The 24,096-nt window shown below is 37.1% G+C and overlaps 2 protein-coding genes across 5 annotated transcripts in view; both read left to right on the top strand.

Moving 5' to 3' along the window:
• The first annotated feature begins 3,226 nt into the window (after window positions 1-3,226).
• The window catches only part of LOC116171966, a 47,480-nt gene continuing 26,610 nt past the window's right edge, over window positions 3,227-24,096 (top strand). Inside the window, exons 1-2 of one of the 4 annotated variants that reach the window (XM_031489028.1) lie at window positions 3,227-3,389; window positions 3,477-3,600. In XM_031489028.1, coding sequence (XP_031344888.1) covers window positions 3,488-3,600 — 113 coding nt within the window. In that variant the 5' untranslated portion in view covers window positions 3,227-3,389; window positions 3,477-3,487. Of the gene's footprint in view, window positions 3,601-24,096 lie in introns of all 4 variants that reach the window. The other 3 variants (XM_031489027.1, XM_031489029.1, XM_031489030.1) reach the window with 3 other exon arrangements.
• Window positions 14,280-16,327, top strand: LOC116171967 (vegetative cell wall protein gp1-like). Its single transcript, XM_031489036.1, has 2 exons — window positions 14,280-14,853; window positions 14,906-16,327. The coding sequence occupies exons 1-2, from the start codon at window positions 14,830-14,832 to the stop codon at window positions 16,289-16,291; spliced, it is 1,410 nt and encodes a 469-aa protein (XP_031344896.1). The 5' UTR covers window positions 14,280-14,829; the 3' UTR covers window positions 16,292-16,327.

The following is a 24,096-nucleotide window of genomic DNA, read 5'->3' as shown; positions in this document are numbered from 1 at the left end:
CAGCATTATCTTCAACGTTGAACCGAGTACCACATCGAGGAGCTTGGAGAGGATCAGGATGAAAACAAAAATGAAAAGGAACAAATGCAAACACAATATAGCGCAATTTTACATCAGGGAAATGCGCTACATTCGGGTAGGCATTGAGTGATGCCAAACAGTATTTCTAGACGTAGTTTTTGCTTATAAGATACATTTTCACAAAAGTACAGAATGCTTAAAGTAATCAATTGAAATGGGTACGTGTTGTAATTGCGGTAAATCTATTTGTAGGTAGCTAATTTAGAAAATACGAGGACTCCACCCACCTTGTGTACCTCGATTTCTTGTGACAGTGACTAAGACTGATATGTAAAGGCAGGAAGTCACGTAAAGATGTACCTACTCTATTGTCTTCCGTAAAAGCAAAGCCATGTTCAAGTAAGCAGTTCGTTTAATACCCCTTTCGGTGCCAGACTAGAATAATATCCGATAGGTTTATCGACATTTTTGTGCATAAATGAACTGGGACACGACGAAACAAGGTAAATTGTACCCATGTGTTTGCCTTGTAGTATATGTTCTTACTAAAGAAATCATTGTAATTCTGTACTGACAGAATGTTGCACATCCCTCGATTCAGTTAATATACCTAAAAACTAAAACTACCGACTTTATGAGTTTATGACCGTTTGTACCGCCAAATTTAAGCGTAGGTATAGCTTAGTTTAAAATCCATGGCAACCATTGTCTCAATAATCGTTGACATTGATTTTAAGCTAAGCTTAGGTTAAGCTCCGCTTAAATTTGTTGCTGCAAACGGCCATAGTTGTACCTACCTACAAGCATTAGGTACATGTTCATTACTTAGTGCATGTTTTTAATTACAACATAACAAATTGATAAGAAACAATTTATATAAAATCGAGTATTTATAGGTACATACTCGTAGGTACCTATTGTAGTGCAGCATGTACTATATTATACTGAATACTGATGCACTTGTAGATAGTGTACCCACCTATACAAATTAGTGAGTACCCGCGCACCTACTGTAGGTATATTATGAAAGTGAACGTCTAATATAAGTATTAAGTATCTATACTTTTCTTTATTCCTACTTTAGAGGCACTGAGGAGCAATGAGTACCAAATGATACTGCGGAGAGCAAAAGCCACCAAAAAGCGGACCAAAAAGTGGATGAATGAAAGGTAAGTCATATAGGGTTTAAAAAACTAGTAGGGTAGTGTGGGTGGAAGCGCTCGTTGGTTTTAATGGAAAGCGTAGAATTTAACGTTCTTTTTCCGTAGACCACCCAGTAGATATACATCTAAAAAGACAAAAAATCCAAATGTTTGTACAACATATCCAAAAAATACGGAAAGTTTTTAACTTTTATATCCCATTTTTTAGATAAAAAATCTAAAGATATCCTACTTTCGAATATAGCTACGAAGCTTTAACGTTTCTACAAATTTTACGTACAGGGTGCACCTATCAATAAAGGTCACAGGCCATATAATAGAACCGATAATTGCACAGCTTGGGAAAAAGATTTTGTTAACTAAAGAGGCCAAGAGAATATGATGGAGGTGAATATGAGGAAGTTTCTAGATTTGCCACTAGAGTGGAATTGTCTTAAAATATACCCAACAAAATATGCATAAAAAATACATGCATCGCAATCTTGTATGAATTTTGCATCATTTTGATGCAGCACATATTGCTCTAGCAGCTAGCTTATAAAATATAAGGTGGAGGAGGGGCAGTTGAATGTAACTTCGGTTTAGGTCAACCGATTTTCACAAAATTGGTCTCATTGGAAAGAGCTCCTTCCTTAGAAAGAGGTAAGTACAGAAAAATGTTTATTACAAAACTTTGTTTATAACGATTGTTGAATAATCCTTCGTTTTCAAAATAGTGCAGTGTCACGGGGCCAGGGAAAAAATATTTTAAAAAGAAATTAAAAAAATTAAATTTGTATTTTTTCAAAATTATTTCAAGTTTCTAGATGACGCAGTCTGTTGTGAGGTAAATTGTTAAAAAGCAAATTATAATTGAAGATTTGAACTTTAACAAGTGCGCGCGAAAATGGTGCTAAGCTTTTAAGTGGCGAGCAAAAAAACGCGAATTATCTTCGACATTTTGGAAACCATCTCAGGAGAACCAGATTCCATAAAAATGAGACCAGACATGAATTTTTCAAAATGATCCCGAAACGAAGCACCAGATGGTGTTTCAAGGCGATGATTATCAATATTATCATTTTCTACGACATTCGAGAAGTCATCCGAATCAATTAAGTTACAGAGGGCCAAACTGTTAACTGGTAACCATGTTAGAATTAGACGAGGAGAGCAATCTTGACGTAAAATTTGGACAATTTTAAGATAATCTATTTATACAGAGATAATTTCCATGACAACAATTTAACTAACATGTAGTTTCCTTGATATTTATTTAGGCAAGTACCTATTGTATGCAAGAAAAAGTTCTCAAGCAATAAAATAAATGTTGCTAAGGACCATTCTTTCAAGTTTCAGTTAAAAAAATCTTATAGATCCTATGTGTTTCCATCGAAAATCAACTGTTAGTCTAACAATAACTGAACGACCGGTCCTAAGTGGTGGAAATATTGAATGAATAGAAATTGGGGCATAAACGTCAAGCCAAATTTTTATGTTTTTAGGAAAGTAGAAATAAGGAGAAAACATCTAATTTGATATGAACAATAATTACTCACTAATCAACAGACGATTCATGATGGAAAGTACAATTTGCCTTTAAGCTGTCAGTTACCATTATACCTATGTTACAACAAATTACTTACGCATATGGTCTTTTAAAGAATTATTTACATGGATATTTACTTTGTCATAGGCATGTTACTAAAATGGAAAACGTTGCCTCACAATTGGTGAATACTAAGTGTTCCGATTTAAAGGGGCACTTATAAGCGGAGAAAAACTTTCGCACTCAAAATGGAAACACTTCATAATTAGAAAACACGGTGATAACTTCTGATAAGAGCTTTATGGTTTGTTTAGCATATACCTATTTTTGCAGTAATCCACTTCATTACGTTGCTTTATTAAATCATTTTATTGCGTGCCGGAAACGGATAATGACTTATATGCTAATATTGATCTTAATATACTTTCTTTGAACGAAGAGTTTTGATCGGCATAATTTCTAATTAAATGTTTACCTTAGCAAGGTCGAAAGACGTCAGTTTTACAGGTGTAGTTGTAGCAACGATGACGATTTAGCTGAAGCCGCGTGATCTTGTTAGAGTATCTGTGGAATCTTTTCTGTGTGTGAAAGTGCGCGTAGTTGATGCTTTCATCTTTTACCTTAATTTGTTAATCAGCGTCGTGTCTATTTAGTACAACGCGCAAAGCAGCACTAAGGTGACTATTTTTCTCACGGATAAACCTATGTGTAAAATTAACAAAAATGTTCCGGTTTTTGTAAAACTAATTGTGCCATACTTAAAGGACCGGCCAAAATGCCTTCCGAATCTTTAACAGTTGCGGTCACTTCTGGTTTTGGAATTGGTATCATTGCCGGAATCGTTTCTGGAGTATGTTACATTTTGGTACATGGGGTTTCCGTGAACAGGTAATACGGATAAATTATTATTGATTTTAAAAACTTCTGCGGTTTCGTTTATGCGCGCTTATGTAATGATAGTATTTGGATTTGCAATAAAAACTTCATTTATAGAATTTAATTGGTATAACGTGAGTTTTTCGCGCTATTCCAAGAGCACGTAATGGATGAGCGCTTCCCGGCGCGATTCACATAATGATCCTTTGGTGGTGTTGTGTTTAAGGAAAGGTCAAATGTAAATTCTTAAGTCAAAGTTAATTTTCGAAACCAATTTACTTAGTTACTCAATACAGATAGCTGCGCTTCTTATAGATCTATAAAAGGAAGCTATAATATAGACAATTTTGAATAATTTCTCAGAGCAATAAAGGGTGGGTTCATCAGTTACTGTTACCAACTAAACTTATGTTTAACTTTTAGTGTTTTCGAAAATAAGCTGATCTTTCGCCATTATATGGAAAAGCTGTAATATGTAAGAATATCAACCAAAACTACGGTTTGAAAATTTGTGTCATAAGGCATTGCATTTGAAAAACAAAAGTTGCCACCAATTCCGGTTAAACTTGCCGTGATACAGGAAGTTTCAATACGTATGAGAATAAAATAAAAAAATTAAAGGTGACCCTCTTATCTCGATTTGTTTTGAAATTTATTTTTTAGTTTTTCTTTTATGGATGCTTCAACTACACCTAGGGCATCAAACTATACCATTAGCATTAAAACATACTCCTTGGTATATAACGTACCATTGCTATACATGCCGTGGGATACTATTATAGATACTACCTCGACTAATATTTCACCAATGAATTTATTGTGAAGGATCTTCCATTTTTACGCATCTGTCAAAGATTGAACGGTCAAAAATCAATGAAACATTCATTTATTATATTATTTATATCGTTGGTTTACGCGGGGTACTCTAATGAGAAATTAATGTAAATGAATTTAGGGAAAGCTATTCATTAAGCTCATTTCAGCAAAAATATTTTCAGTTTTGCACGACTTCCGATTCTACCTGAACTTGGCCAACCCCTCGTTATTTCCGTTATAACCATAAGCCTAAACCGAATGGTTTTTGAATCATTTGCCATTTATGATGCAAACGAGATAGAGCCATTGTTTTCAGCATCTGCTTAAATATTTTTATTTAAATGGAAATTTCCGAGGGGTGAACCGTCTATTAGGAATTGTGACAGGTGACAGTATTGCTTCGCGCAATTGTATCTAAGGGATTTCGCGCATTTCCAAGAGATTTCGAAGAGATTTCGCGAAATTGTAAGGGATTTCGCGAAATACTTGGGGATTTCGCAGCTTTTAAAAAGATTAGGAAGATCTCCTAGGGATTTCGCGAAATAATCGGCGAGTGCTAGAACCTACAACAGATTTCAAATACCTTTTGCTCATCGACTATAATCAAAGAAACACCCTCCACTGTAGGCGCAATCGCAATACAGTTCTCAGAAATGTAACGATTTCGCAAGCGATTTCGCGGATTTCGCAAGCGATTTCGTAGGTTTCGCAAGTTTTAACGTGATTTCCAGAGTTTTTACAAACATTTCGCGATTTCGCAAGGGATTTCGCATGTTTTATTGAAATTTGTGACACGATTTCGCGAAGTGGTTTACCCCTCGGAAATTTCATATTTTCTGTTCTTAAAAATAAGTGCAGGTTGTAATAAATTGCAAAAACTGTTCATTTGGGATACTTACAGGGACATAATTTACATTCCTGCAACATAAAGCTACCATTTTCAGGATTTGCTTAAAGCGTTGAGTGAAAATTACTTTTCACTCAACGCTTAAAGCTAATTAGAAACTACCTTTATTTTTGAATGTATTGGCGAACAGAAAAAAGTGTTTGCCATGTGAATGACGCGAGCGAATCGGCGAATCTCGAATCGCCCTTTCGGTGTCAAAATCAAAACAATGATAATTGGAATGCTATGTGTATTTACTGACCATGATTATGATTAGTAAATAAATTGAAATTCATATACTATGCACAGTGAACATTAGCACAAAACGTTTATTTTGAACTAACTGGCAACATTTTTTGATAGAGAAGTTTTAAAAATCCTGATTTGCTTCTATAAGAACTCTCCAACTTCTTTGAGATGGAATTCTTTTCTAAAGGTAGGTATGACCAAAAACCTGCGTGAAGCTGCTAGCTTCATTCCTCTATACGTACCTATGCTTATGGTTGTTGAAAAAAAACTGAAATAGAAAGAAAACCACAAATTCTGAGCCCTTTAGAGGTGGACCACCCAAACGAAACATTTTACCCTTTACTAGAGGAACTTGTTTGATTTCCCTTTACCGCCATTTTTAACATACTTGCTACACTCAATATAAGTATACGTACAACTATATAACCTTTGTATTGAGGAGTTTTGACCTAATAATTGTATTTGTATTAATTGAATTGAATTGAATTGAATTGTTGTTTATTTCCAGTTTCGTATAGTTTACGGTCCAGCTAAGTCTAAGATTTAACAGCCGGTTCCGTATAATTATTTACAAAGATTTATCATATAAGTTACAATTCTTTACCGTTTGAACATTTGCGTCACTCTAGAGTTCGGATTTTTTTAGTTCTTCTTAACTTAATTAACTTAATTTTGCAAATTTTAATCGCATACCCTACCATAAATAAAATAAAAGTGCTTTTAACATCTTGAAGAAATGATTTCACTTCTGTAATTATACCCAAATTTTTATAGTACGTATGAACATTACACAGATGAAATGTGTCTAAAGATTGGATGAGCGTATAATACAAAATTCAAAAGATTCCATAATAAAATTAAATAACGTAAATTGATAAATTGTAATGTAAATAAACCACTAAAAAGAATTCTAATCTAATGATTACAGATCCAAATCCAACAAACTTAAACCGTTATCGCGTTAACTTATGGAGACTGGAGAGTACAGAATTACAGATGCAACTACGTAATGTATTTTTGGATATCACTGACCGATTGCACACGTATCGCGTTCGAATTTTCGTCTCGTTTGGCTAGTATTCGTCCGTTTTTTGTCCAAACAAATTTATATTTTAATGAAAACGCCCTTTTTCGCGTCTCTGTAAAGATTGTCCGATTTTCCTGCGTTATAGGCTTCCGTTTGACTCCTTTTCTTTGACCGACACATTACGCGACCACTGCCGACCGCTGCGTAGAAAATTAGCTTTATCCTCTTCACTTTTTAACTTAAATAGTAGAAAATCACCTTTCTTTAAAGACACTTGGCTAACCGATTTGTATGCCACATCCGCGCACCCTATTTCTTCAGAAATCTTCTGAAACTTTTCCTCTGCCGATTCATCTTTAGATTGTTTTACACCGTGAATTTCGACATACTTCCTCCTTTTGTGTTGCTCCAGATGATTAATTCTTTGAGATAAGAGTTCGATTTGCTTGTCCTTGCTTTCCACCGTTTTCCTAAGCAATTTGACTTCTTCTGTCAGTTTGTCGTTATCTTCAATCAGTTTTTTTAGCGATACATTCTGTTGATCGAATTTCTCAGCCAACAACTTAATTGAAGAATTCAATTCCTTCAATATGGTTGTAAATGTTATCGGATTAATTTCTGCGTCAGAGTCGCTAGTTTCCTTATCTATTTCGGATTCGGATCCACTAGCGGTAGCCCTAGTGTCGGTGTTGGTAGCCGATTTACCTTGGCGACATTTAATGCATCTCCACGAAAGTTTTGCGTGATTAGCCTTGGCCCGATATGTTCTCTCCGATATGGAACACGCAAAATGATATGCTTCATTACAGCCATGACATATGATCTCGATATCACCAATACTATCACCACAGGAGTTACACTTCATTTTTAATCGCTCATATAATTAAATGTGCACTTCACTTAAGGCAAGTTAATATAAAATAAGGAGCACACAAAACACGTCCGCTCTCTATGAGTGTCTACATGAGATCTCCTAAATAAATATTGTAATAGTGACTTTCTTAATAAAGAATTGCTATGAATTTTTTAATATTTGAAGGGTTGATTGCATCCAAGAATCCCGCTGCAAGTTGATGAGACCCAAACTTGTTGTTTCACGTTGGGGTAAGCTACTTGATTTCTAAGTATGAATGTGCTCTTCTGCTGTGCACACCTTTGCTATGATTTGTTTAAAGGGCTGATTGCACCTCGTGAATCCCATTGCAAGTATAGATGAGACCGAGGATGAGACCCTACGTTGTTAATTCGCGTTGGAGTACGAATATGCTCTTAATTCCGATGCCCTCCTTTGCTATGAATTTTTTAATGCTTTAAGGATTGATTACACCCCCATTGCAAGTCGTTGAAATCTTACCTTGTGGTCTCGCGTTGGGGTAAGCAATTTTATTCCAGAGTATGAATGTGCCCTTCTGAGTGTTAGCATATGAAATACCTTTAGTTGTGTAGTTCTGCACGCTTACGGTCATTCGGGTATGTTCAGAACTTTTAGAGGCTGTGATTTTCTGCTATTTTCATGGACGTCTTGAATTGAACCTGAACAATTTCCGGACATGTTCCAAAGCTCGTCTTTTATGTTGTCCTCCTCCTCTGCACTCCAGCCACTTTCAATCCATTTAACTTTCTGGCCCTCGGGCGTACTATGACTTCATGATTTGAGATTTCAGTAGGTAACATTGATTAACAAAAAAGCTACTTTCATTTGTTGCATATTCGCATCCATGAGGGTGTTCACCAACTTAGGATTTTCATTGATGGGAAATTGATGCTCGAGCTTTCCAGTATTCCGGATGATGCAAACTGGACTCCAGCTCTCATTAGATATTTGCGGTACCTATTTAAACACCATTTACGCATAAATTATAAAAATTTTCCAAAATAAACGTTACTATCAGTGTTGATACTTCGTAAAACTTTTTTTGTTTTAACAAGATAGTGTAATCTATGCGCTCTTACAAGCTAGATTGTTTTTAAATTTCCTAACGGTAAACTGTTTTGTTCTAATCTTAAAAAAAACAAGTTGAAATGGAACCGAGACTATACGAAACATAAATCCTATAGCGAGGTGCAACGGGATAACGTTATAACACTTTTGTACAACATGCCAATGCAAGAATAAAATTGAAATTAAATGGATATTTATAATCCATTGTCCAATCAATGAGCAATGAAATGAAGGAAAAAGAAAATGGCTTCACTTCCAGCACATGGAAACCGTCTGTATAGCGATATTTATAAACACTATGTTACATAACAATCGAAACATCGAAACTGATCTAAGGAAATTCCCATCTCTGACACAAATGAAAAATTCTTACCTCAGGCCAAATTGGAACACCCGACCTCCGGCTATGTAGCTCAACGCTCTACCACTGAGCTACACAGTCGGTGTAATGTTACTATAATAATAAATGTCAACTTAGGTTTAAGATTCTTGCACAAAACGACCGTGCAGGAATGGTTACTTAAAACGTCTAAGAAGAATCTATCAGGAAATTCCTTTTCGTCACTTTTGATTTTAATCCCGTAGGAGGAAATTTGGTAGGTACCTCAAATGGAACACCAAATACTTTGATTTAGTTTCAAACTTGTTGATCTTATGCATAACTTATTGTAAAAGTTAAATTAAAAATAGTGCGTGTTAATAACTGTTACGGGAGCAATTTAATTGCACTGAATGCGTGATTATTCTGCAATTCTTCAACTATAATCTTAGGTAGATACACGCTCAACATCCTTTCACTCTGCTATAGTGCTATTGAATCCAACCCAACTTACCCAACCCAATTACATTACTGAATTTTGATTCCATAATTACACGCAAATTTTCACGGGAAATGCACAAGCAATTGTTTGATTTCTTCTGCATCCATACCATAGATGAGGACGCTGATCTTTATTTTGCACCAATGTTTCTGTTTGTCTTTTAGTTAAACTAGAAAAATTTCACGCACCGGATGCGTCACAATAAAATACGTTTGAATTATAAATCAACGCCCTTGAACAGCTCCTCCCGTCCAAAATGCAGGTTTTTTTAAACTTTCAATTAGGCACAATAAAAAGAAGCTACTTATGCCTTTATGCATGGTACAAATCCAAAGAGTAACCGTCTGCAAAAGTCGAACAGTTAGGAATTCGTTTGTTCCGGTCGAATAGTATTGTGTCAGCATAAGGCCGCAGTTCCGGTTTAACGGATGTAGATTATTACATTTACATTCCCGCCCGCAATACTGGCCCTGCCATAAATAATGCATATGGTCAATTTTCGTCACTAATTTATAAACAAAGAACGAATTAAAATGTTGCTGATCTTTTTTCGCGGGTGTGAAATTGTTTGGTGTCAAGTGTGAACAATAATGTGGAGTGGTGATTTGAGTTGACGAAAGGGATTATTAGTACTTATTGGTAGGTACGTACATTTCAATTATTCCTGTGCGTATTTTGATTTGGGAACGCCATTTACTTAAAATAAGTTTATCTATCTGAAGTACCACAAGTAAACCAAGGATCCATCTTAAAATGGGGTTGATGTGAATCTTATACCAATATCTCCCCATAATACTTTAATTCAGGATTAATACAAACGGAGAAATTTTACGACTACTTTCGGACCTCCACTGTGTCCATTCTCAAGTAAAACGCGTTAAGGGGAGCACATGTAGTAAAAAATTTCAATTATCTAAATTTGATTAAAAACTGACGGTCACAGCATCAGTCATGTTAACCGTCAGTAAGACATGGTTAAATGAGAGAAAAGTTGCGTAATCAAAGGTCTAAGAAGGAAGGGTTTAGAAATTTTATGGAATATTTTTTTCTGCCGCTAATATTTGACGTAAAGCTAAACCAAGGACACTTCTTCACACCCACTTTTAAAGCTCTTTAAGGTAAAGTTGTTAATTTTAACACGACGTTTCGTATTTGCGGAACCATCATCAACTTCATTTTTTACAAACACTGCCCTGAAATTTCGATATACATATATATGTTACCGGCAAATTGCGAAATCCGGCATTTTGCAAAATGCCTAGGCATTTCGCGAAATGACGAATGCAACAGTCAATGTGAGAAACGGAGCTGCAGTTCGCACTTTGCCTGCCTGTTCGAAAAGATTTTCATTATTTTCTAAAGACAGATCATCTTCTCACCCTAGTCAGCATTTGTGGAGTAATGCTAGCAAACGCATTGAAAGACATTCCCGCATGGCTCTAGAATTATGTGCAGTATCCAATTACAAGAGCATCCTCTAAACTAAATCTTTTACCGTAAATGTAAGTGGCGCTCTGATGTTAAAGTATGGTGGTAAAAAAATGGCCCCACAATCCTTGCACCGAAAATATTCGCCCCCATATTAAAACCAAAACTGTGTTGATGCCTTGTGTTGATGCCTTAACGTTCTATTTAAACTTGATTGGTTCCAGATAAATAGTGGACATTCCGTCTATTGAAAATGCCATTATTACTCGGTATTTATATGGATAAAATTTTTGTTTTTGTCAAATACTTACAACGAGTTGTTCATTTTGTTTAAACCGTATGTATATAAACTAACATGAAAAAACTAATGTTACTGCCAGTTCAAATATGTCATTTTACCACATTCATTTGTTTTTCAAAGCATACTTTTCTCTTGGCGATTTTGGTGTGTTATACTTTTGCACAATAATTAACTGTGCAACACTAATTAATAATTGTATCTATTAATTATGTCTTCTAATGACGAAAAGCTTCACATAGTAGGACCTCCCCGTGTTGCTAAATGAACTTCCAAAGGCGACTCGACCGCCAAATATTTTTGATGCTTAGACACAACAGCTGGAAATAAAAGGACATGATGGTAAAAGGAATGCGAACAAACTGAACGAAATACTATCAGAATTAAAAACAATAGTTGTGGCAATGGTGGCCAAGACAAGAAAAAAAGAAGGACGATGGAGCAAGGTCTCCATTGTCTGGTGAATGAGAACCGCAACACATAAGACATCGTTTTCGTACGAGATCCCGTAAGTTAAAATGCTTATAGGTAATAGTAGGATCGATCGAAGGCCATTTTAGCAGTGAATAAGCGGATGAGACACATAAATAGGTATTTACTTGACTTGATTTGACAGACAATTTCTAGTTTACTACTTACTTGATCTTGAATTGATTTCAAGTCGAGTAGCCGAGCGAACAGCTTGAAAAACAAATTGTAACGGTAGTTCACTTTAAAACCCCCTTCTGGGCGACATAACGGTTCCTAGTAGGAAATACATTTTTGGGTTCGTGGTTCTATTGGTGACATTCTTCTCAGAATTTTCTTCCTCTTCATGTATTCTAGTACATCGGGGATCTACCTTTCCCGTTAATTCAGGCAGAAATCGGTTCAGAATCGGGGAAAATTTAGTTAATTTCGCTTTCACTCATGATTTCATTAATTAGAAGTTCCTCACCAAAATTTGAAAAAAAAATTATTAACTCAACATTTGATACTCCACATTTTGGAAAGTGTATGCAAACTTCCATACAGGCTTCTCTTTGAAATCTAAAACTTTTTTCTCCCTCTGTTGGGATGACAACAGCGACGGTAGTTCCAAAAAAACTCATTAAAAACTGAAATAGATGTATTACGCTTAAACAATGAGATAAAAAGAACAAATCCTTATAACCTCTCTAAAACGAACATAAAAACCTACCAACTGAAATAAAATATTCCTGCAAATCAATAGACAAATAGACAAATATGAATTATTTTCATTGTTTTGTTGCCACGAATAGGTTTTGTTTTTTTTAAATTCATCACAGACTACTTGATTAAAATTTAAAAACCGTTGATATAACCGGAATCTTATTTTTAATCTTATGCTACGGTAGCTCGTTGAAAAGAGAATTAAGTAATCTAAAAATCTAATATGGGGCCTATTTAACTTTAGGAATTTGGTAAATGTTCCTCAAAAGTAGCCATCTTGAATTTTTTTGACATCAATTCTAAATTAATCGTATCAAAAACAGTAACTTTTATATAAAACTCTTTTTTGTATCTCGTATAGGTACTTTCGTCTAACCTATTCCACATTTTGAACTTTCACAATGAAAACATTGTGTATTTAACCAATTCTATATCTTTAATAATAAGAAAGTGACCCATGCAATCCTCACACGATCTGGGACACACTGTAGGTACTCCTAAAAACTTGCCACAATTTGGATTGTTTATATTGTCCACGTGCTTTAGGCTGAAAATGCATTCTACTGATTTATTTTCATTTAGTTTTAGTCTATTGTCAATAAGCCGTTCTTTAATTTTTCTTATAACGTCAGTATCGTCATTTAATTTTTTGCATCTTGTTTTGCAGTTGTGTCGTCAACATAAAGAAGTAAATTGCAAAAAGGAGTACCAAACTCAAATCATTGATGTAAATCAAAAACAGTATGGGACCGAGAACTGAGCCCTGCGGCACATCACACATAATATCTTTAAGTTGAGATTTTAAGCAATTGAAATCCTTTTATGAGTGAAATTGTATTTGGCAAGTTTATTTAATAAAATGACATGATCGAGGACATGATCAACACAGTCAAATACCTTTGTGCGATCTAAGAAGTTGGCAATGCACAATTCATTATTTTCGTAGCAATCTAAGATTATTGGCCGTTTGCACCGACAAATTTAAGTGGAGCTTAGCTTAATTTCCATGGCAACGATTATTGAGACAATGGTTGCCATGGATTTTAAGCTACGGTTAAGCTAAGCTCCACTTAAATTTGTCGGTGCAAACGGCCATATGTCGGTTAATTTCAGTATTGCGTTGGTAGTTGACTTTCCCTCCCGGTATCATTTAAAATTTGGGCTTTAAGCACCTTCTCAAAAATTTTTGAAAAAACAGAAGCTATTGAGAGTATATTACATAGTGACCGCTTTGAGAATATAGGGTGCTGATACAGAAATGGAAACTTAACCCATTTGACCGAGAAGGCCCGTGAGATTCAAGGCTCAGAAGGAAGAGAAAGCGTTTGAGAATTAAACTCATTCCCTAACGACGCAAACCGTGTCGAAGAGGAGCTATATACTTTGTAAACTGTAATGTACAACTTTTCTGCTTAGAAAAGAGAGTAATACGTTCCAATGACATCTCACGACATCGGCCTTATGAATCAAAATTTTGCCCTGGTCATCTTGTCACTGGATCAATGATGCAGGGGTTTTAATTCAGTATTAATCCATGCTCATCTCCCTTCCCCTATCCTGTACAAAAAGTATGTGTATGTGGAACAGGAATCAACCAATCAATTCGCATTTAATGAAGACATGTAACAACAAATTAATTACCTATGTAGGTACTTACATGTTTTGTAATTGTAAAGATAAGAATCTTGAATGTAATTATGGATAACTTACTAAATTCTTTTAGTAAAAATAATGAAAAAAACCACTGCGTAAATGATTCGGTATGCGTATCCGAACGTGTTTTCCATCAGTTTTCCTTCTAACAATGCTACACGGATTGCGTTTTAATACGCATTCTTTACGAAAAATGCATGATGTGTCTCTTCTTGGTACTATTTAATGGAGAGCTACTTGTCATCATTTGGTCAAACATTTCTTTTTACTCCTATTATATCCGTTTCACCTTCACCACTAATTTGTAGTCCTAAGAACAAGTTTAATCACAAATTTGAAAGTACCAAGTGAAGTTCTTGTAATAAGTTTAAATGTCCATGAGTAAATTACCTCTTTTCTCCAATACTGTAAACCACGTTTAATTAATCATTTTGCCTTAAGCAGAAAGTTCACTAAAAATTCCTGGATTTGTAGTTATGTACGCAATGTTATTGCAAAATTTTGTCGAAAATGACATAATACCTAATTGAATCCAGCCGGATGCAATTACTAGCCAGTAACACTAGAGCTTATTCTGTAAGCTTTATTTTGGCATACAGTAGGTACCTACAGTAGGCCGATGCGACTGATATTCATTGGGAACCCCGCCATCCAACATATTTTTTGAGAGGTCTAAGATAACTAAGCTGATGATTTAGGATTACTCTTGGTAATACCGGCAAATAATGGATAATTTAAAAAGATCAGCTTAGCTTTCGCTGAAATTTACAACATTTTAAAAAAATGATTGGTCCAGTTAAACCGATTGTATAACCAGGGAATGGTACCTGCAATGTTAAGTGCACCTGTAGGCGGGTTGTAAAGCTAATTATTGTTGTTTAAAATATTATAAATATAACAGCATACCTATCCCATTTAAAATCATTTCATTGTGAACGTGTAAATGTGATGGTTAACATGGAATTTACACACGTAAGTATTTTAGACTCATTTCTATTTTAGTGTTAATTGCCGATTCTTTTAGGTTTGCTTTGTGATCTTGGTGGTCGCAACCTCTGTGAATGGTGGAACATTTCTTACTGGTACTTTTTCGCCCCATGTACTTGCAATTTCGGCACCTGTTTACACGCTTCCTCGACTCGAAGCTCCTTATCCATACGCGCCAGCGATTTCACCACCTAAATTAGAGTATGGACTACCTTCCACTGAAAAACCTGCTGCACCAATTGAACCAAAATTAGAATATGGGTTACCTACAATACTCGTAGCAGAGTATGGGCCACCCGTTACGTCAGCGCCATATCCGGCACCACAACAAGAATATGGGCCACCTCCAGCACCAAAACCAGAATATGGCCTGCCTACAGTTTTAGCAGCAGAGTATGGACCACCATCTTCTTCACCTGCACCACCAACTGAACCAAAGTTAGAGTATGGATTACCAAGTCCAGCTCCTTACCCTGCCCCTCAAACCGAATATGGACCACCACCAGCACCCCAACCCGAATATGGCTTACCAACAGTTTTAGCAGCGGCGTATGGCCCACCAACTTCTTCACCTACACCGCCAGCTGAACCACAGTTGGAGTACGGGTTACCAAGCTCAGCTCCTTACCCAGCACCTCAAACCGAATATGGACCACCACCAGCACCCCAACCCGAATATGGCTTACCAACAGTTTTAGCAGCGGCGTATGGCCCACCATCTTCTTCACCTACACCGCCAGCGGAACCAAAGTTGGAGTACGGATTACCAAGCCCAGCTCCTTACCCAGCACCTCAAACAGAGTATGGACCACCTTCACCCACACAACCAGAATATGGATTGCCTACAGTAATAGCAGCAGAGTACGGACCGCCTGTCCCTCCCGCCAGCCCTAAACCCTACCCTGCACCTTCTAGTCCGGCACCGTATCCAGCTGCAAGCCCAGCTCCGTATCCAGCTCCCGCCCCTCCGGCTCCACAACCAGAATATGGATTACCATCAATTGAATATGGGCTTCCAACCACCTCCGCACCTGTCAGTTCTAAACCATACCCCGCTCCGTCAAGTCCGGCACCATATCCCGCTCCAGTTTCCGAATCTACGGGGCCTTACCCACCGGCACGCCCAGCTCCGTACCCAGCTCCTGCTCCCCCGGCTCCACAATCAGAGTATGGTTTGCCTACTATTTTGGAAGCGAAATATGGACCACCAGCCCCGTATCCAGCACCTCAACCGCAATACGAGCCACCAACCACCTCTGCACCCGCTAGTCCTAAACCGTACCCCGCACCAAAACCAGCTCCATACCCACGATCCCTTCCTTCGACAAAATACGGATTACCTTTAAGGGCAGTACTACTTAAGCCGTACGAACCGCCCGCACTAGATTTACCACCCGGCTTGACGCTGGCAAAAACGTTTTAAATTTCACCATCGTCACCATACAGTGCGCCAAAAATTGTCCATGGGTTAATTTATTAGTTAATGCAATTTGTATTTATTTTGTCTTAGTATAATAAACTCGTTTTTTAACTAATTTTTCATAATTGCTTGGAAAATCCTTCAGTACATGTCACCGCTATTAAATAGGAATTACTCTGTCATTTGGCTGACGTCTGTGAATTCGCTTGCGCAGATTTAATCCAGTTGCACATGCGTTCATTATTTTGGTAAATGGTGAACACGAATGTTTTTCGGCAATGTTCAAAAGTGCTTTGAATTGAAGGATTTTCGTTTAGAAGATGCATCGACTATGTTCGAGGTATACACAGACCCAAAGTATCTCTATAGTACAGTCAAATTAGACAAAAAAAGGGACATTCCGTGCATCAGATAATATGTCATATCTATTTTTCCTTTTAAATTGTTAGGATCAATATGGATGTGAAAAACCCAAGTTTTCGACATTGAAAGACCTGTGCGACCTGCTTTCTGCTACTGTCACAGATCTTCTATATTCGGTGTCCCTTGTTGAGCAAGGTCAGGCAAAAGGAAAACATTCACAGATTTCGCAATTCATGCAACAGGTCGTGGATCTTGCTGAAGAAGAAGAAGATGACAACTTTCTTATCATGGGAGAAGCTGAGGATCCAGAGGATATCAACATTCTAGCTCTTTCTGTGCGGATTTATGGACTCCTCACCACAAAGTCCCCCCAAACGAACAAAATTATAAAAATGTTTATGAGGTTTTTATGCGAAAAAAATGCAAATTTGATTAAAACTGAAGAATTTACGAATTTTTGAAACGCTGTATCTCCAAAACTATTAGACTCACAGAGCCGGTTAAGGGCTTGAATTGTCGCAAATTTAGGAATAGGACGTTTGTAACTTTTTTCATAGGTACCAAAAATTAAAATTTGAAACTTTCAACATGTCAGTTGTTCGCCTTTTCCGGTTTTATAAACATTTTTAACAATTCGTAAAGATTCTTAAGGAATCCAAAGGGAAATTGTCGAGGAAATTGTTAACAAAGCTAAACGGAGTGTGAGACCCAGCAGCTGGTATAAGGTTCCGGTCAGGAAATACCGACTCCATACTAGTCCTGAGTGAGCCGAAACCAGGGCCGAAACCGAGATCGGGTGGGGACTAACAAAGAAAGATTAGGACGTCTCGAAGAAATACATTCACTGGTGATGTCAACACTTTAAAAACGAATATCTCGAAAATGGTTTGTTGGAGGGAAGTACTCACAAGGCAAAATGAACCATCTGGACGAGGCACATCTATTGGTAAAGTCAAAACTTTTAGTGCAAATATGTACAGGACGAAGTGTCAGAGAAGGTACTCTCAAAGGGTAGATATATGGTCAAAACGAGACACATCTCCTTGCATTATATAGGGTGTTACATATAAGTAAGTATGTAAAAAATTGGGTGATGAGGGGATCAAATCAAGCACTTTTTTCAAATAAACCGAGAGTTCAACGTGCATCTTTTGCGAGCCATCCTCAAAAAGTGCTGAAATTTGTTGGGAAATGTTAGGAATTCTGAGAGCGAAAAGTCCTGGGAGCGAATTGTCCGGGAGCGAATTGAATTATTCGGGCTCCAATTGTCCGTACACCCTCCATGGCGGTATTTTATTAGTACCTAAAGACGTGATTTAAACTCCCAGATTTTTACTGGAGGGATTATTAAGGGTGACAAGTAAAATACGAGAAAAATAGTAAACAAATTCGCGCCCAAGGTATTGAAGAACTGCAACATCTCAAAATCTCTTAAACTATAAATATGAACATCACAAATATAACTTCGAGGACTAAGAATTTAATTCGGAACTCTGTATTACTGTTTTTTCTGTACCCCATACGTAATAATCCCTCCGGCTAAAAGTTGTCTGGTTTAAATTATCCTGTATAGGTATTCATTATATTCAATCAAAAACAATCGTTCCGTACCCTTTCCATTTCCATCTATTTTTTTGATTTTTGCAAATTTATTTGTTAAAATGTAGCTTTTCATCTCACTTTGACGGGGCGGCTAGTTGGCCGTAAATGAGGGTTCGTAGAAGAATGCTTGTAGAAATACCAGGAGTATACGTGTACCTACCGGACCGTGTAATTAATAACTTTAGGGCTGGGGCTACATTATGTGGTGTCGGCAACATCTAGGCGCCATCCCCGAGTTTGGTTTACTAACGTGGTGATTTTTCAGTTTGATTGTTTTGAAACTAGCGTCGTCAGAGAGATCTCATAAACGTGCATAACTCCTGCGTGACGGAATTTTGTTTTTTACTGCCATACAGGAATGCGCTGAAGTCTCTTCGATCTCACACGAGGACTTCGATAATTTTATTATTTTATAATCATGCAGCTTTCAAATTTCTGTGTGCAAGTTGCTTATTTTGTTTTTATCCCAATCCACAAAAAGGGAGGGCTCGTGCTATCACTTGTACGCCCTTCTGACCCTCGATTCATGCTATATCTACATTTTCTCTAGATCACGTTGAATGGACAACACAAGCACTTGCCGTTTGATAATCCTCTTTAATTATAACTGTTGACTGATTCAAACTGACAAAATTACGGCCTTATTTTTAAATAATTTGAGGATCCAAATCGAGTAGAATTACTACAAAGTTGATTTTCATGTTGTGTTGATCCTCTGTTTGCGAAAAACAATGAACATGTTTAAGATGAGTATTCACTCATAAATCAGTAGAGGGAATTATATCATTTTCCAGTGCAAAATTTCATTATTCATGCTAGTTACCTACCGTCATTTATTCTTAAAACATCAATTCAATCATATTTTTTAATTAAATAATTAGCTCTCGTAAACTACGGTCGATTAAACCACATTTCTTATCTATAACCAATCCATAAGACTTTCAAATTCCGACAAAACCCCTTCGAGGTAATCGATGGCATCTATTCTTATATGAATGAATTTTAATGGATTTGTGGAATTTTCTCGTAATTATTTACATAATAACAACGTGAAGTGACACCTATATAAGGGGGCAATGTTTTTAGGTGTCTATTATCATTTGACACTCATTCTTAGAAACATGAAAACTTCTGTAAGTATAATTCAGACAAATATGTTCCAGTACTAACTGTTAATGTCTAGGTGATATTAATTACGTTCGGAGCCTTACTTGCTTACGCAAGGGCAGAAGCACCAGCAGCCACATACGGTCCACCAAGAATTGCAGTCCCTGCTCCCACCTACGAGGCACCGGTGTATACAGCACCAAGAATTGCGCTTCCGAGCCCTCTTCCCGTATACGCAGCACCTGCACCTCTCATCGCACCGGCTCCAGTGTATGGAGCTCCAAGGATCGAAGTACCTGCACCACTTCCAGTTCCCGCCCCCATCTACGCAGCGCCTAAGATCGAAGTACCGGCACCTGCCCCCGTATACACAGTCCTTACGCCTGCTTATGGTCCACCAAGAATCGCGGTACCTGCACCTGTATATGCTGCTCCAAGGATCGAAGTACCTGCACCACTTTCAGTTCCCGCCCCCATCTACGCAGCGCCTAAGATCGAAGTACCGGCACCTGCTCCCGTATACGCAGCCCCTACGCCTGTTTATGGCCCACCAAGGATTGAGATACCCGCACCAGTATATGTCGCTCCAAGAATCGAAGTGCCCGCACCAGTCTACGCTGCACCTAGGATCGAACTACCAGCACCTCTCCCCGTACCGGCTCCTGCATACTTAGCACCCACTCCAGTTTATGGTCCACCCAAAATTGCAGTACCAGAACCGGTTCCAGTTTATAGCGCTCCAAACGTAGAATTACCCGCACCTCTTCCCATTCCCGCACCTGTTTACGCTGCACCTAAAATTGAAGTGCCAGCTCCTGTTTACGAAGCACCAAAAATTGCGCTTCCCGCCCCAGTTTACCCAGCCCCAACCGTTCCTCATTCCAGTTACGGAACACCACTCTTGTAAAGCTAAAGCAATTGTAGATGGTAAACGTTATAGTTTATTAATAAAATTTAGAATAAAGTAATTATTTTCTCAAAATGATTTCTTGTATATTTCCATTTCCTTTGATGAGATGCGCCAAAGAAGGAAGTTTTCTGGGCAAATAATATTGATATTTGTAAAAGTTTAAGTGCTAAAATTGGGAATGCTGGGTTGATTTCAAGGAACTGCTGAGCGAGGGTATTGGCTATTCGCTGGTCATCTGAATTGTATGTGTTCTGTTTTTTCCTTCATTTGTTTAATGCTTAATTGCGTCACTATTACTTGATTTTTCTGCGGAAATAGTGGTTTGGGCGTCGATTTTACTCCTGATACCTACGTAGGAGGCTTATTTTGATGGGTTCTTGAGTTTTGAAACATTTTGGTTCTTACTGTAATGATGATAGCTGCTGTGAGGGAAGTATAATTACTTTAAAATTAAGAATATTTCTAATCATTACATAAATAAAACGAAAATGCTATTAAAGTATGTTTAAATTGCAAGAATTTAAAAATGCCTTTTTGGAAATATTTTCAAATGCGAAAAAAGTGAACTTTTTGTGACAAACGCGCCTATGATATCACTTGATATAGTATAGTTCTTTATTGAGAACAAAACCTCTTATTAGAAGGCTGTAATTTCTGAAAGTGTTAGATGTTCCAACATGCAGTCAATATTGAGTAATTCCTCCATAGTAATTAAAGAGTTACCGATTTCGTTTTTAGTTTTTTCTTATGAACAGATACAACAAATAAAAACAACACTTTCTCACTGCCACTTCTTGAGCTCTACAAGGCACTGTTGTGAGACTTTTCAATACAGCGTATCGTTTTGGAGAAATCATCAATTTTATTTTTTTATATGGCCCGTAAAAGAAGTACATACCTACTGTATTGAGTAGTATTTTTAATACGAATGCAACGGTGTACGGCACACAAAAGATCTCCCAGAAAATTTGTCCGATAGGTATACTCGCACAATTTATCTAAAATAAGCAGCTTTTAACCTTTTTTCTATCTTACATGAATAGTAAAACTTCCCAAAATGTCAAGCTTTTCGTTTGTACCCTGTATCTCAGAAGCAAACTTAGCTAGATTGATTCTGCTTGTGGTATTAAAAGTTTCATAAAAAACAGGCAGAGGGTCGCGAAAAGTGCTTTAAAAACAGTTGAGATACACTGCAGTCTCTCCTACCAAACTACCAAAGTACCAAATACACTGCAGAAGATGCTAACGTACTAATCCGGGGGAGGGGCATACGGTTCATTATTAAACGGGGGGGGGGGGGGGCACACAACTTTGGAGATGAAAACTGAAAAAAGTAGTGCTAATTTTGGGCAGCTTTTTCAGGATAATGGACAAAGCATAGGGCTGAGGAAACGTTACTTTCTAACCATTCCGAACAACGTCCAAAAAAACAAAAAAAACTATCCAATGCTCTGAATAGCGGGTCCTAGTGGTATTCCTCCACTCCATTCGATCTTGTGTCTGCCACTTCATTACTACGTATCTTTCCTTCACGTCAGCTATCATCTTCGTCCCATCCTCTACTCCCTCTTCACTGCAGATTTTCCATTGGAATTTGTTTTTCAGTTACGTATAAATAAAATTGTGCAATAAGTACAATTTCCTGAAAGAGAAATAATTAAACCAGTTGTCTAAGAGTGAACCATGGTATTAAATTTTTTTACCCAAAATCATCCTGAAACCTTCAATTTTATGCCTACTTTCTGTCAGGAAAGTTTAATTTCCATGACAGAGGCAGAACAGACTGCGTTTCCTGGCGCCTGCGTTTCCTGGCGCCTGTCACTTTACTGGCCGCACCTGTCACTTTACCGGCCGCACCTTCACTTTACCGGCCGCATCTGTGACATTGCTAAATGTTTATAATGACTCCTGTCATCACTGACAGATTGACATTAATCAAAAGTTCTATATAAAAAGCGAAATTTTATGATAAAATACGGTTTCGGGCAAAATTTAACACAAAACACGTCAGTAAAATGGTACATTACCTGACTCGAAAATTAAAGTACTCGGCCCCAAAGGAGCCTCGCACTTCAATATTTCCTCGCCAGTAATGTGTCATTTTCCGGACTTTTATATAAATAACTATGTGGAACAGCAGCCTCGTTATACTGATATAGTCAATTTGAATGACTAGAGTAATGGTATTTTACCTTAATCAAAAACTAGGACACACTGGAACGCATCAGGTAACTTATCCATAATCCACATCCGATTGGATAGCTTTATCGAGACCTGATTTTGTCATGAGAATGCTTTAGACCAAGAATATCATATAATGGGGCTTTACGATAGGTCAACCGGATTAAGATGATAGAATTTGGTATGGTTGCCATTGTTACCATAGTTATTAGTACCATCTCGGTTATCCGGTTAAATTATCGTCCCCAAAGATCGTTAAACCATCTGGCAAAAATAAAGAACGTCTTTGCAGATCTAATGTGAAATATACTTTTCTAAAAAAAAAGGTAAGGTCCCATATTCAAGACGATATGCTATAGTTGCTCGACGTAGTGGGTGAAGTAAATCTGACAAAAAACCCCGCGATTTCAATTTCGAACCTAGTTTTAATATCTACCACTTTGTTTGGATATTTTCTAAAATAGGCGGGTAATCAACCGTTTTATGTACTTTCATTTATTCTTAATGTCAGGTAATTAACATCGATGTAGTGTCTGGATAAATAAAATTACTAAAGTGATCAGAGCATCAAGTTCAAGTTCGTTTGTAGAAAGTAGGTAGAGGTAGAGGCAATGAGTGCAGCGATTTTTTGCAATAGGCACTTTATATAACAGACTGCACTTTTTCAATGCACAATGGTGGAAATCGAAAAAATAAAGGAGCAAATTGCACAAGAACATTTTAATACTTCAGCAATAATGATATGAATACCGCTTCATTATCTAATATCCAAATCTTTTGTACAAAATATCCCAGTTTTTACTCCACGCATTTTTTTGTATAATCTGAAAAGTTATAAACAATAAATTTGGTACGTTAATTGTCATGCCTTGCCTATTCACGTTCTATCCTGCAAAGATTCTTCATAGATAAATATTTTGATCAGTACCACCTCAATAGTGCACATCATAAATAAGGCCATAAAAATTGCGAAATGCGAATCGGGACTAATTCTAATTGTTCCGTGTGGAAGATCCTCTTTTAACCCCAAGCCATCGAACTCGCACAACAGAAGAAACATAAACATTACACTATTTTAAAACACTGTTCACCTCTTCGGCATTTATACTTGAACACTTTTTTGATGATTAACAATTTTCTTATTTGTGTTACCATAGGTCGGAACTCGGTCAAAAAAAAGGCCGGTAATTATATAATCAACGCAGTTGATCGCGGTTGTGGCGTTACTGACACGATTATCCGTTAATCTAAAAGTGAAATTACACTTACTTTCCCGTTCAATGTGGGTCAGATGCTTTAGTGGGTAATATTATATAACTCACATGTTACGTCATTTGGCTAGGTATTGTTTTGCTTACTAGACTTCCTTGTTTGTTTTTTGGGTAATTGAATTGCTTTAATATTATTGTTTTGAATGGGTTTTTGATTCATTTCGAAATTTGATTAAACAACACATTCTTATGATGTAACGTATCGTCAATTGGTAACCAGTACCATGTACCATCGTTTACTTTTATTACAAAGGGACGTCAAACTGCTATCAACTTTTCTTTCAGTCATTAAACTGGACGCCAAATACCAGCACAAATGTATCACATGTGTGATACCAGTTGACTTACTTCATACATGCTGCACCTTGCTCTGT

Source organism: Photinus pyralis, unplaced genomic scaffold (assembly GCF_008802855.1).
Source record: "Photinus pyralis isolate 1611_PpyrPB1 unplaced genomic scaffold, Ppyr1.3 Ppyr1.4_LG5, whole genome shotgun sequence".
NCBI classification, from domain to species: Eukaryota; Metazoa; Arthropoda; class Insecta; order Coleoptera; family Lampyridae; genus Photinus; species Photinus pyralis.
The sequence above is the reverse complement of the archived record's forward strand: the minus strand, read 5'-3'. Positions and strand labels throughout refer to the sequence as shown.